The 14,681-nt window shown below is 42.2% G+C and overlaps 1 protein-coding gene across 2 annotated transcripts; it reads left to right on the plus strand.

Moving 5' to 3' along the window:
• The first annotated feature begins 7,127 nt into the window (after positions 1-7,127).
• Positions 7,128-12,724, plus strand: LOC130927686 (uncharacterized). 2 transcript variants are annotated; one of them, XM_057853650.1, is made up of 4 exons: positions 7,128-7,887; positions 8,303-9,151; positions 9,447-9,578; positions 9,878-12,724. In XM_057853650.1, the coding sequence occupies exon 4, from the start codon at positions 10,793-10,795 to the stop codon at positions 12,071-12,073; it is 1,281 nt and encodes a 426-aa protein (XP_057709633.1). In that variant the 5' UTR covers positions 7,128-7,887; positions 8,303-9,151; positions 9,447-9,578; positions 9,878-10,792; the 3' UTR covers positions 12,074-12,724. The 2 variants fall into 2 exon arrangements, with proteins under 2 accessions (XP_057709633.1, XP_057709634.1); XM_057853651.1 differs by lacking the exon at positions 8,303-9,151.
• Positions 12,725-14,681: the final 1,957 nt, after the last annotated feature.

Consider the following 14,681-nt stretch of genomic DNA (forward strand, 5'->3'; position numbering starts at 1 on the left):
AGTATCGTCAGCTGGGGTGAGTATAAAACTGTGCGGACAGCCGTGACGGCTGTCCCCTTGCGACGAACCATTATTTTGAAAGCACCTGTTCTCACACAACCACCAACTCATGGCTGGTGTGATGCTTTGTCCGCAGCCATAACCATGAGGGGATAGGTGAGGTCTGGAATCAAACCTTTGATCCTCCAACCATTGGCGACTTCTTCTACCACCCGCGCCACCGGTGGTCCGTGTCCAGGTGCGATGGCTCTGCATGTCACACCCATCTCCAGCTCAGCTAGCGTTCAGAGTGAATGTCTTCCCATCCTGTCAACATACACATCTGGTGTTAAGGGGATCAACAAATAGAACTAAGGATAAAATGAAGAATAGCCGATTTGTCATACTTACTTATTATAACTGGGCATATTTGTAACCTTACCACCTGAAACGTCCCAACAGCATCCGTCTCAAAACTCCAACATGTGATGTGGCAGATCATTATCCTTAATTCTTAAAATCTTTTGGGAAATAATGTGGTCAGGGAAAGTTTTAGATCGTTATAATTGCCTCTGCGTGCTCCTAAAATGTGGAGTGTTATTAAAGCAATGTGTCAAACTCCATATGTCTAAATGAAATTATGAATAGTATTATGTTTATAATAATTTACTGTTTTGTTGGGCCTGAGAACTGTATGTTTGGAGTTGAACAGATTGTATAAGTAAGTTGTATAAAAAATTTACAGTTGTCAACATCCATATTAACTTTCAGAGACAATGTTATAAAATGATATTGGTGTTACCTTGACCCATCTATTCCCCTCTAGCATACCTGTTAAGTTGTAGAAATTGCAAATAGGGAGATTTCTGTTTGCCAACCCCGATGACGCGCGACAATCGCTAAGACAAAATGCAACCTTTTTTTTTCCAAGTTCATTTTGGTCACAACACTTGTGTAAAAATTAACTACACTGTCAAAGAACCTCTTTTTGGTGGCATCAGAGATAGTCTTCAACTTGCTCCATGTATTGTCTGGCATCATGTGATACTGCTATGTTGCCTGTGTCATGCCAGTTCTCCTTGTTCCTGTAATCAACATCTAGGATATCCTCAGCTTTCCTGATCACATCCATTTGCACAAATTTGGACATCAGCTTCCTCAGCAGCCTCTTCATCTCATCAACCATCACTCCAATTAGGGTTTCGTCAGACTAAATCAGCATGATTAAAAACATTAATTACATCATTTAGAAAATTCATCATATTTGTTTTTAAAAGTATCTTTGTCATGGCAGTTTTTTAATTGAATTGTAACCTAGAATTGAAACTTTATATTTTTTGTTTCAGCACAGTAATAATGATATAATGTAATAAAGTGTATAGTATACACTTTAGCTTTAGCATAATAGCGAATCTAAATGATTAAACTTCAAGTAAGTAACGATACGCTTTCTCACTTAATTCATATATTGTGGGGGTAGGACCGCAGTGGTTTAATATTCCATGATCTTTGATCCACGAAAACACAGAGTAAAGCAGCGACTTCTTCCTCGTCATCGTTCTCCCATCATTAGCTCTAATGCTATTAGCATTAGGCTAGTTAGCTATCGCCGGCAGGTAAGACTTACGGCAATTACGTTGACGAACGTCGTTTTTCCCGAATACTGGAGGCAGACCAGGGTCAGCTCCATCTCTTCCTTCCAAAATAAAGACTTGAACCAGTCTAAAAGCCGGTTTATTAGTGCCAGCATCTTGGGAAGTCGGTGGTGCTTCGCCTCTTCCCTCCCTGTCAGATGAGGGGAGGGAAGTCGGAGACGGCCAGGCTATTCGTTGTTGGTCACTTTCCGAATCGGGCCGAATGGTATTGTTACAAAACGGTGACAAACAAAAACGTAAAAAAAAAAAAAAATTGACATTTTTGGAAAATCGGGAGATTTGGCTTTCTAATCGTGAGGCGTGAGCATTGGGGTCAAAATCGGGAGTCTCCCGACCAAATCGTGAAACTTAACAGGTCTGCTCTAGCCATGCCCACAATTGCAAACATGCTTGCAATTGTAAGCATGGCTATATCACTCATAGCTACTACTAAAAGTGCATTATGAATACCCAGTCCATGTTATCACCAATTTACATTAACTTGGGTGATACCCCAATTATCTAGACAAAATAAAAAACAATCTCATATGGTGGTCTAAATACCATTATTTGAGATTCTAACTCTTCTTTGGAATCATTCCCTCCCCATTATAAACTTTTAAAAACAAACTTGATAAATAATATTGATCGTCAACGACCCTAGTCACAAGGAATCATTCCGTCGAAAGATGGGAGTTATACATTCATTACTACAGTGTAGAGGCGTACGAAATTTCCGATTCTTAGATTATTCGCGATTCGGCCGTGGAAGATTCGAGAACGATTCACAAATATCCAAATTCCGATTATTCAATTATACCAGGTAAAGCGGGGACGCAATGAGGAACGGACCGAGGGTAAATATCATGTTCAACTCATGCCGCTAGATAAAAAAACAATTATACCTGACTGCGGCTGACAGCCGCTACAAACAACGCCCAGTTGCTAGTTGCTGCAAACATACGGCTACAGTAGATATTACATACATGTAGAACTAGATCCAAAATGACAGATGACATCAGTGTTAGAACATGTATTATTGAACAGAGATGCGAAATGACAGACTTTCCGGCGTAAGTAAACAGCCACCATCTTAAAGCAGGAGACCTCTCTAGAAGGCTCTGTTGGAGCGAACCTAATTAACTTTTTATCTAAAATACTCCTAAATCGGCAGAATCTTGGTTGTGGTACGTGGTACGTGGGTAGGCTCTATAGAGCCACGTGCTCGCTGTATGGTTCCGCCCACTTGTCCGTCAAAACATAGTGTTAACCTGTTACGGCTACGTACATTTCTCCTATTTACGGCGTGTTTTTCTGCTCCTTAACATTAATAATCAAAATGGTGAAGGCGTGTGTGGCTGTTGGTTGCACTAACAGAGAAGATGGAAGGAGAGACTTGAAGTTTTACCGTATTCCGAGGGATCCAAAGAGGAGAGCGAAATGGACGGCTGCAATTCGACGTGAAAACTGGACACCAAAAAATCACCACAGACGATGTAGTAGTCATTTTATATCCGGTAAGATGCATTTAATATATATTTAGAGGGTTTTGGCCTGACAACCACAATTAAGATCATTGCTAGGCTAATCGCCGACAACATACGACGTAGTACGACATCGTTTCAAATTCAAGATGTTTGTGACTTCCCTTTCTTCCACCATCGTTATTTTTTGAATAATATTTAGCTGGTACCAAGTGAAAGAAACTGGCCTCATCTACGGGGCTGACAAATAACCACAATTAAGATCATTGCTAGGCTAATCGCCAACAACATACGACGTAGTACGACATCGTTTCAAATTCAAGATGTTTGTGACTTCCCTTTCTTCCACCATCGTTATTTTTTGAATAATATTTAGCTGGTACCAAGTGAAAGAAACTGGCCTCGTCTACGGGGCTGACAAATAACCACAATTAAGATCATTGCTAGGCTAATCGCCGACAACATACACGTATGTATGTAGTGAGTGCTATCGCTAAACCATATAAACATTAAAAGCCTTAACTCCATTGACAAACGACATGAAATGCATTAGACTTGACAGTGGATGTTAGCAATAACAAAAGATTTTGAAATGAAAATTTCGTAACTCACCTTTCCAAGCACTAGATAGATTCCTGCCGAATTTTCGTGGACGTTTCACCCAACCAGCAACGAAGTATTTATAAGCGTCCAAGCTCTTGAAGTTTTTCAAATTTTCGTGAGAATAGGATGATTTTGTGTGGACAAGATAATTGTAAATATCAGCGTAGCAGATGTCAGGCAGACAGGGCGAAGACAGTGGGTCGAAAAACATCGATTTGGGCATCAAATATGGATCTGGCGACTGTATAGAACGAAGCTTTTCCTCATAACGCCTTTTATGCAACAGATCCAGTGAGTTTGCGGCATCAGAAAGCACCGGGTCTTCCATGAAATGCATTTTAAATTCCGCCATCAATTGAAAACAATGCTAATACAGAGTCAAAATGACGGACAAGTGGGCGGAACCATACAGTGAGCACGTGGTACGTGGGTAGGCTCTATAGGCTATTTTCTATTTTTGCTGGACACGCATCCGACAAAATGGGCGGAGCTGGGCCTGACGTCAAAAGCCCAGGTGCCTAATCACGGTTTAAACACGAGAGAAGATGGATGATGAGCGCTTCATCATGGAGGTGGAAAGTCACAAAGAGATCTACGATGCAGCAGATCGTTACTATAAGGACAGCATTAAAAGCGAAACTGCAAAGTGTCCTATTATGTGTGTTTTTCTGGCAATGATATCAAACACACGACGTGCTAAGCAGAAAAAAAAAAAAAAAGCGTATCTGGAAGTGGTTCCACTGCAGAAATTCTCCTGCCCGGCGCACAAACAATTTCGGCTTGTATACAGAGTCGAGGGGGAAAAGTACGAAAGAGAAAAAAGAGACACCCACAAGTTTCGACCTGGTGGTCTATTCAAGACGTTTCTCTTTCTTTCCTACATTTCACTTGACCCTTCGTAGAAAAAACAACAGTTTGCGCTGGGCACATGAATCTGCAGTGTTGAGACACCAATTCCAAGTACGCTGTTTTTTTAGTTCGTGTCGTATATAATTCGCTATCCATTTTATAAATATGACAGATTATTTATCAGTTGTTTAAAACAGCTCTATGAGATGTTATGTGCCATAAATTTTAAATGTGCACAAAGATATTAACGCACCGACACAACCAAGGGCATAATAGCCCCCCTTCCCTCCACACACAGAGCCCTGATCTCAACATGATGCAGTCAATCTGGAATTAAGAGACAGACACAACTAAAATATTGTAGCGTCGCCGGTGTTGTGCCGACGGGGGCTGTCATCGGTGGGTTAATTTATGCACCAACGCGGGGCTGTCATTGGTGTGCTGGTGCACCAGCGCGACGCTCCGATTAGTGGACTAGATAGCGTCAGTGTAAATACTGTAGTTGTTGTTTTTGCATTGGTGAGGCGGCGTGAAGTTAGTAAAGAAAAAGAGGAAAAAGGCGTTGAAGCTAGTGTGTTGTTTTCGCGGCCAAACTTCCGCTTAGCAAACGTTACAATATCAATATGCAAGGGAAAAAATGTGCTCTCTTTGTTTCTCTGATGAGTACAGACTCCGTGTGTTTGTTGTTGTTTTAAATGGCACATTATCGCGCGAGAGCTCACGCGGGGAAGGAGACGCCACGTCACAAATACCTTACAAAGATTCGGCAATCCAGCGCTGCTCCGTCGCTCCAAGTTTGGCTGTTTCCAAGTGGCTCAGACGATTGTTGTCGGTCCACACAATGCAGTGATGGCCCCAGAGGTAATCTTTAAACTTCTCTGCCATTGCCCACTTCATGGCAGCCATTTCCAATTTCATGGAGCTGTAGTTTTTCTCAGCATGATGGAGACTGCGACTGGCATAGGCCACAGGCCTTACTTTTTTATGTTTTTGTCTATCTGATGACATTGTTAAAAAAAATAATAATCAGACTTCATGTTCATTTTGGCATATCCGGCAGCTCTCGTGCATATAAAATAATAATATAAAAACGTTGGGGGGAAAGAAGGAGATGAGTCGTTGATGGCTTTCTCCACTATATTGTGGTAACAATATGAAAACAAAATAATAGCGGACTGCCGCCACATTCGACCGCGAAGTTTTGCTTCTCGCTGATCTCCTCCTCGCCTCCTACTCCAGCTTCTCTTAAACGGATCGTGCATAGTGTCTTGTTATGAGCTTTTTGTTTACAAATGTATCGAACACACGACGTGCTGACAACTTTGCTTCTTTATTAACACATGGAGCTAACAGTACGAACACAGCTTGGGGCTCTCGGCAGGAAGTGGCGTCTAATGGCGTGAAGAAATGTAGTTTTTTCACACAAGCGAACAGATTACAAAGCACCACTTCAGTGTTGTCCCGAGACTACATTTCCCATGATTCACTGCGTGACCTGCGCGCTCGCTGATTCGCTGCCAGACATTAAAACCAACATGCTTGTTGCTGTCACCTGTCAGCAGCTCTCGCACGTAAAACACAAACTAGAAGGCTATCAAGTGATCACCGTGAAAGAAACGCCGAACTGTACAAATGCAATGCAATGCTTGAAGCATGAAGGTGGAAATACCTAATACAAATACAAATAAATGTGCACAAACTCACTGGCGGTGTGTGTCTCTTACGGCAACGTGACCGTGAATTACCGTGACGCCGACCCGCTTATATGCACATCCACTCCTCTTTCCCGATTGACATTGGATTAAGCCTTTTGGAAAAGATCGTAGATGACGCACAATTTGAACACGCTTAACCTAGCGAACGCAACACCAACTATGATCGGGGATTGCCACGAGTTAACTTTCGGCTAACGTAGCTAGCTTATACTGTTCATTCCACAACAGTTGGCAGCTCTGCTTTGACAAAGTCACCAGTCATCTATCCAAAAATCACACTTACTTTTTGGCAAATCCTTGATCATAAGCAGACCGGTTAAGGAAGCAGGCATCTTCGCAGTGTTTGCAGCAGAGAACACTACTCGATGATGGCGTGAAATTCATTCGCTTCGTGAGAACGAAAGATGTCCATTTACATGCCCTGCTATCCTTTGGCCACTCAAACAACTTTTCGTTAGAGTGAGAACAAAACATCGCCACACACCACCGTGGCATCTTACCGAGAAACAATGCAACAAACAATACTGTTCTATGGCGGACTTCCCTCGTACTTCTAGGTCATTTCCGAAGATTGCCGAAGAAAAGCATTTTCGTTGTCAAGGGCCTTGCTATGGGTTAAAGAATCTGTAAGGGTTGTGTTAAAAAAATAACGAAAATATGCTTATAATTGTTTAGCCATTGATATTCAAAAACATGGTTGGCCAACCTTACTTCACATTTCCACTTAAACAGCATGTCCGCCGCACATCTGCCGCACGTGCACGCACGCACGCACATATGCACGTGAGGTGATAAATCGCAGCGGGAAAATTACCGTTTTCATTTTCATTAGCCGTGCGACAAATGGAATTGTTGCATATCACGACAGGCTTAGTCAGAATTGAGAACCTAGGTCACAGATCAATTTTCACGTTCCATGGATTACATTCAAGATGGAAACGGTGTCGGGTCTGACATTTTACAATGTTTTCGGCATTCATTTCCGTACGGAAAAGCCGTTCATTTGCTGCCCTACGCGCATACACGATATGCAGACAGGCAAATAAGTGTTTAGTCAACCACTAATTGTGCAATGTCTCCCACTTGAAAATATTAGAGAGGCCTATAATTGTCAACATGGTTAAACCTCAACAATGGACCAAGTCGGACATCCGGGGATTTATGACATCACCAGCCAAAAGATAGCGTCGCCATATTGAAAAGGGGCCAAAAGACGAGTGCTCTGTAGTGCATTCTAACACAAACACATACCTGTTAAGTTTCACGATTTGGTCGGGAGACTCCCGATTTTGACCCCAATGCTCACGCCTCACGATTAGAAAGCCAAATCTCCCGATTTTCCAAAAATGTCATTTTTTTTTTTTTTTTTTTTACGTTTTTGTTTGTCACCGTTTTGTAACGATACCATTCGGCCCGATTCGGAAAATGACCAACAACGAATAGCCTGGCCGTCTCCGACTTCCCTGCCCTCCCTCCCCTTCAGAGCTGGAAAAGCCCAAGATGCTGGCACTAATAAACCGGCTTTTAGACTGGTTCAAGTCTTTATTTTGGAAGGAAGAGATGGAGCTGACCCTGGTCGGCCTCCAGTATTCGGGAAAAACGACGTTCGTCAACGTAATTGCCGTAAGTCTTACCTGCCAGCGATAGCTAACTAGCCTAATGCTAATAGCATTAGAGCTAATGATGGGAGAACGATGAGGAAGAAGTCGCTGCTTTACTCTGTGTTTTCGTGGATCAAACATCATGGAATATTAAACCACTGCGGTCCTACCCCCACAATATATGAATTTAAGTGAGAAAGCATATCGTTACTTACTTGAAGTTTAATCATTTAGATTCGCTATTATGCTAAAGCTAAAGTGTATACTATACACTTTATTACATTATATCATTATTACTGTGCTGAAACAAAGAATATAAAGTTTCAATTCTAGGTTACAATTCAATTAAAAAACTGCCATGACAAAGATACTTTTAAAAACAAATATGATGAATTTTCTAAATGATGTAATTAATGTTTTTAATCTTGCTGATTTAGTCTGACGAAACCCTAATTGGAGTGATGGTTGATGAGATGAAGAGGCTGCTGAGGAAGCTGATGTCCAAATTTGTGCAAATGGATGTGATCAGGAAAGCTGAGGATATCCTAGATGTTGATTACAGGAACAAGGAGAACTGGCATGACACAGGCAACATAGCAGTATCACATGATACCAGACAATACATGGAGCAAGTTGAAGACTATCTCTGATGCCATCAAAAAGAGGTTCTTTGACAGTGTAGTTAATTTTTACACAAGTGTTGTGACCAAAATGAACTTGAAAAAAAATGGTTGCATTTTGTCTTAGCGATTGTCGCGCGCGTGCGTCATCGGGGTTGGCAAACAGAAATCTCCCTATTTGCAATTTCTACAACTTAACAGGTATGCAAACATGCTGGACTTTCTTCTTTTTTGCGGTCTTTTTTGTCTGTCAGAATGGGAAGAAGTTGCTGTGTTGCGGGTTGTCACACAAGGAAGAGTTCGGAGCCGGAATTTAAAGTTCTTTATTCTTCCTCGCGAGAAGAAAAGGAGGACTAAATGGTTGAAAGCTGTAACAATAGGATCTATTGTTATTTGGTTTGATGTTTCCCAAGGGACGTGAATAAGTGACGGACGTTGTGTTACTGTTGTTGTGGCCCGAGTGCCGGTGGAAAAGCAATAAAAGCTGACTCAAGTGAGTTCAGGAAATAAATTCTGTGCTTTATGAATAGAGAAAAGACGGAATTTAACAAAAGCCATTAATCGAGGAACAGTAAGAGAAGATGGTTCCGTGGACCATTCTTGCCTGTGGGCCGTGGCAACCTAAATCCAGGCACGTTTACGTTTGCAGCCTGCATTTTATTACTGGTGAGTAAACTTAAATCGATTTTGTTTGCCCCAAGTCAATCAGTATGTTATTGGCCTGGTGGGAATTGGTTATTTTGCCGTGATGCACTGCGTTCTTGCCTCGTGACAACCCCATTTAGTTCTACTACAACGATTCACGGCTAAATAACGCTTGGAGGCGAATTACTGGTCACAGCAGAAATAATCACTTCCTAAATATACTACCAACTTTCTCAGTTCCACACAGTACATATTCCACGTATTATTGTAAGTCATTATTGTTGTCCCAAATTAAAAATCGTCATGTTTTTCCTAGGTGATAAGGTCAACATGTGGAGCCACCCAGATTATGTACCCTCCATCTTCCAAAAGAAAGAAGATAAATCCAGTACTGGCTCTTTGTGTAAGGTGGCACGATTTGAGAGAGCATCACGGAGATCTCAAACTGGTATACGATTACAATATCATGCATATAGGCTTGCCACCTTTCAGAAATAGAAATAAGGGACGCCCCCCCCCTCACGCCCAAACCCGTGCAGGCATGAAAAAAAAGGGACATCCCAAAAACTCCTAAAATGCATAGAAATGCATCTATTTAAAAATATTCCATCTTGGTTCAATACGGAACGCAAATTTTAATTCCCAATTCATAACTCTTCCTTATTTTAAGGGGCAGGTGGCAAGCCTATGCATTAAAGCTATACAGGATCGTGAAGTAATTTTATTTTATTTCTTAATGCATTACAGTTCCTGGCGGATGTCAGCCCTTGATGCGCCACCAAAGAGCATCATTCAAAGCCTGCCCATCTACCACTTTGAATGAAACGGAATCGCCTCCCAGTGTCGCTCCTCAAGATCAAACGGATTCATCACCTGCCAGAGTTGCCATGAATCTTGAAAATTCTCTTGATTGTACTAGTAAGTCTGTGTCTCAGGAGTGTGCAAGTGGCACTGTGAGCCAAGAAAGCGAGAAGATTGTAGAAACAACAAATGACAGTTTTGATCAAGAAAAGGAGATGGTAGCTGATGTGCCAATGTCGACCACTGAGCGAGCCCAGTTGTATGAGGAAGTCCAGAATTTGCGAACAGAACGGGACAATGCTCTTCAGCGAGTTGCTTACCTTGAAAAACTCCTGAAAGAAACAAATAAGTGTTCAGAGTCTGTGGAAGGAAATGATGAAAAATGCCAAATGATGACAGGAATCCACAATTGTTGACTGCTTTGAGATCTTCATTGAATCGCCAAAGAACCTGCTAGCCAGAGCTCAGTGCTACAGTAGCTACAAAAAACACTGCACTGTTAAAGTATTTGTTGCTTGCAACCCATTAGGAGCTGTCACATTTTTGTCTAGTTGTTGGGGTGGGAGGGCTTCTGATGTGCAGATAGTTCGCGAGTCTGGCTTTATTGATTCCAAGTATCACATGCCTGGTGACCAAATATAGGGGGGGATGGTAATTGGCGCAAAAACAGAAATTTTAGAATATGCAAACCACCACTTACACAGCAAAACTACATCAAAAATGGGACAGAATCACACCAAAGAATGGGTTCTACTATTAAAAAAAACTTCTGCACCCTGCAACTGAAGTTTATGCTGCATATACCACAATAATGCTTATGTCCACACTCAATACAATGATGTCAACCAGGGTTTCGGAGTTATGATGGTGGTGCTGGCCCCAAAGTACAGTGCCAAGCCCTGGAACAAGAACAAGGAGTTCATGATGTTCTTGGAGGAGAGGGGCGCCAAGGCTGTCCTATTCAGCTACAAAGACAGCAGGTTCGGCTGCCTCTCCAGGGCTGCTGCAGTGCTGCTTTACCACTGGCCCCACCTGTGCGAGTTTCTCGCCCTAAACCCCAGCATCAACAACCGCCTTGCCTGTCTGGTGAGAGAGGTGATGGGACTCACCTACCTGAAGCCAGTGCTAGCAGTGTTCGCCTGCCTCGGTGTACACCTGGTGGAACCGTTCTTCGCCCACACCATCAGCCCCAGGGCCACCCACAGCAAACTCAAGCTCTTCTACACCAGCCTGTACAGAAGTATGGACGTCAAGGAGGTGCCTGAAGACTTCTACACCTTCAACAAGCCGGTGTTTGATGGGGTGGAGGATGATCTGTTGGAGGGCGTGAAGCTAAGCTACAAAGAGGAGGTTCTGGAGGCCGTCACGAAGGTGGCCAGGGAGCATGTGGAGGAAGTGACGAAGCTGGCCAGTGTGATGCTGCCGCACATGAGAACTGTGCTGGCCAGGCAGCGGCGGGACTACAGCATCGATGATGAGCGGTTCCCCGCTCAGTACCCAGTGGAGGAGCAAGCTGCGAACGTCGACGAAACCCCTGTGACAAACCTTGCGGCAGAGAGGGCTTGTGGTAAAGTCGACTACAGGCTTCACAAAACCCGCAGCCTCCAGGCTGTCAGCAGGCAGATGATTCTGCAAAGGTGCAAGGAGCTGAGGGAAGACCAAACCCCCAGCTTTAGGGGCTATAGGGAAGCGGCCATGGCAAAGAGGGAGCTGGAGCTCACCTGGACGAGCTCCATGAAGGAGAGGATGCAGAAGGGGTCTGATGAGAGGAGGGAGGCTTCACTGCAACACGAAAGGAAGAAACTGGAGTCCCTGGAGAAGCTGAAGGAGAGCGGTGGGCACTTCACTTCGGCAGAGGAGGTGGACACCTTCCTGGCCGACATGACCGCTAACAACATGAAGGAGAAGCAGGAGAGGATGAAGACAGAGATGCAGTACGCGAGAGACACAAGCACGCTCCTTCCCAAGACAGATCCACTCTTCAAGATCAGAAAGACAGATATAAATGGGAAACAGAGAGACAAGACAGCTCAGGAGTTTGGGGAGGCTCTCAAGGTCTTCTTGGGGAGGAAGGGGGATAGGAAGGTGATGGACTACAACACCTTTAAAGAATGTCTCAGCAAGCTCGTGACAGGCTCCTAAAGCCGTTCTGTGAGACATGCGCAGTCTGTTGTTGTGCCTGACTTGAAATACATCGGTTGCCATGCTGTAATAATTCATTGCCTATACCTACCTATGTGTGCATATGCATGCCCATGTTGCAAAAATATACAATGTCAGGGTGCAGAAGTTTTTTTTAATCGCATGATCATTCCAAAGGTACCAATCATCATTATTTTAGGTGCGGAACACGTGATTGAGTGGCAATTTGCATCGGTTGAAGTTGACATTTATCATCCCCCCCTACCAAATACTTGCTGACCGGGGGTTTACCCTTCATGCAGATTTTGCTACTCGTTGCAGCTGTGAACTTTTGACTCCAGCATTTACGAAAGGTAAGAAACAGCTATCCGCCAGGGAAGTAGAGATATCAAGGAACATTTCCTCCGTGAGGATACAAGTCGCACGTGTTATTGACCTCACGAAAAATAGATTTAATGTTCTGAAAGGTACACTGCCAATTCGTTGTGTTCAGAATGTGAAAGATGAAGCGCTGGGCTGCACTTTATCGAACTGCGATAAGATTGTGCGGGTGTGTGCCATTTTGAGCAACATGTGCCCCAGCATTGTGTATGATAAACATTAAGCTGAGATCATTTTTTTTCTTAATATTTTTATTAGTTCCTTACTCAAAATCTCATTTAATTTCTGGATTTTTGACTGTTCAAATGTATTCTTTTAGTTTGGTGTCTGTTTTGACTTGCAGCAAATTTACTCTGATTTGTATTTTTTAAATTTTTTTTTTGTTGTTGTAAATTTACATAAATAAAGTTCTGAAGAGTACATGACAGCTCCATTCTTATTATTACTTGTCTTATTTGAAAATGAAATGGTACATAAAACAAGATATAAACTAAGTATAGATTTTATTGCACAAAGATGAGGTAGAACACAAGTACATGAAAAAAATAAAGTGGAAACACCATAAAAATATTTAGATATGTAAACAAAAACAACAAAATGTAAACAAGCTCATTTCTTTTTACGGCAGTCTTAGCAAAACCATTTCTTTGCTTTTGGCAGCCTTTTAAGTTTCAAACATGGCAGGTGAAACCAGTTATTGCATGAGTCACATCCCACCATAGGCCCTTCTTCTGAGTTAGTTTTGCACACACAATAAAGTGTCTGGTCCATTTGGGAAGTGTCAGGCGTAACGTTCTTTTTCTTCTGGGCCAAGAGTCTGCTGTGGATGTGCTTCCTCCAAAAAAGCGTCAACCCTGTCTATCATGCTGGCAATGAAATTCTCTTTGCGATGTACACGTTTCACTTCACAGAACTTTGGTGACCAATGGATAAGGTCACCATATGTAGCATTGCACACGGACATCTGAAACTATCTGTGTGAAATGCATATGGCCTGGATTCAAGTCAAGTTTGGTATTCAAAGGGAATGGCACATCAGGTCATGCCAAGGAAGTGTAGCCCAGTCGAACTGCAGCTTCAATCTTGAAAAGCATGGCACCTACATGGCTGCACGTCTCACCAAGGCTGCAAACATACAGGGGATTATAAACAAAGTATATAACATATATATAAGTTTATATAAATAACAGTTTGATGTGGATTTTTTTTTCACTGATACTTACCCTGCCATGCACGTGCAATGAGCTGTGACTACTGTCCCATTGTTTTTCACAGCCACCCAGGTATGATGAGGCTCATCTGTTACCCGCCATGAATGTCGCACAGAAGCTCTTAAGACGTATGTGTCATTCGTTGACTTTATGTGTTCTACAGTCTGAACATAACCAGATGTACAAAAATGAATGAGCCTCCAAGGACTTTTAGTTTTCCATGGCTTCTCTGCTAAATAACCCTGAGAAAAACAGATTGCATCTAAATGAAATATCCTTCCCATTTATTTTCATTTGTTTAAAAACAAAAACGCCTAATTGATAAAGGTCAACTTACTGGGTGACTTTATGAGGTAGTTATATATGTTTCCATTCTCCACTGCAGGCCATTCCTTAGGATTGTTCATCCAGCTATCAGCTGCGACTTTGTATGGGCAGATTTCAAAGCCAATACAGGCTCATTTTAAATTGTATCGCCTCCTGGCGTCTGTCGAAAGTGATTCTTGATAATAAAACGTCATGTTTAAGACGTTTTTCTGAAAAAAAGAGGCAAAATACAGCTGAAATATATGACTTACACACAATGGTTTCCTATGGATGTTTACCTGCGCTTGGCCCCTTTTCAAAATGGCGACTCGTTGCTATGCGAGGCGACGTCATCGTGATATCATGAAAAAAATATCAAATTTTAAATTTAATTTAATTTAAAAAATTAAAACAGAAAATCACATTGTTTGATTTTTAAATAATGTATTTGCAAATCATGGCGGAAAATAAGTATTTGGAGGCCAAATGTTTCTCCACTCTCCAGCCCTATCACACCCTCCTCGCTCGAAAATAAAAAAAACAAAACCAGCCCAAATTACAACTTTCCTTTTAAGATAAAAACGTTTCTCTTGTAAAAATAAATTTATATTTTGACATGATTCGAGAAAAAAATCATGTGGGATTGTAGCGTTATCATTTCGCCTATGAGGATCCTGGGAAGTGTAGTTCTTCAAAGAAATCAGTCAGTG

The sequence above is a fragment of the Corythoichthys intestinalis genome, chromosome 13 (assembly GCF_030265065.1).
Source record: "Corythoichthys intestinalis isolate RoL2023-P3 chromosome 13, ASM3026506v1, whole genome shotgun sequence".
NCBI classification, from domain to species: Eukaryota; Metazoa; Chordata; class Actinopteri; order Syngnathiformes; family Syngnathidae; genus Corythoichthys; species Corythoichthys intestinalis.

Bases quoted from the DNA above. Each gene is read 5' to 3' on its own strand.
- LOC130927686 (XM_057853650.1), top strand. From the start codon at position 10,793: ATGATGGTGGTGCTGGCCCCAAAGTACAGTGCCAAGCCCTGGAACAAG.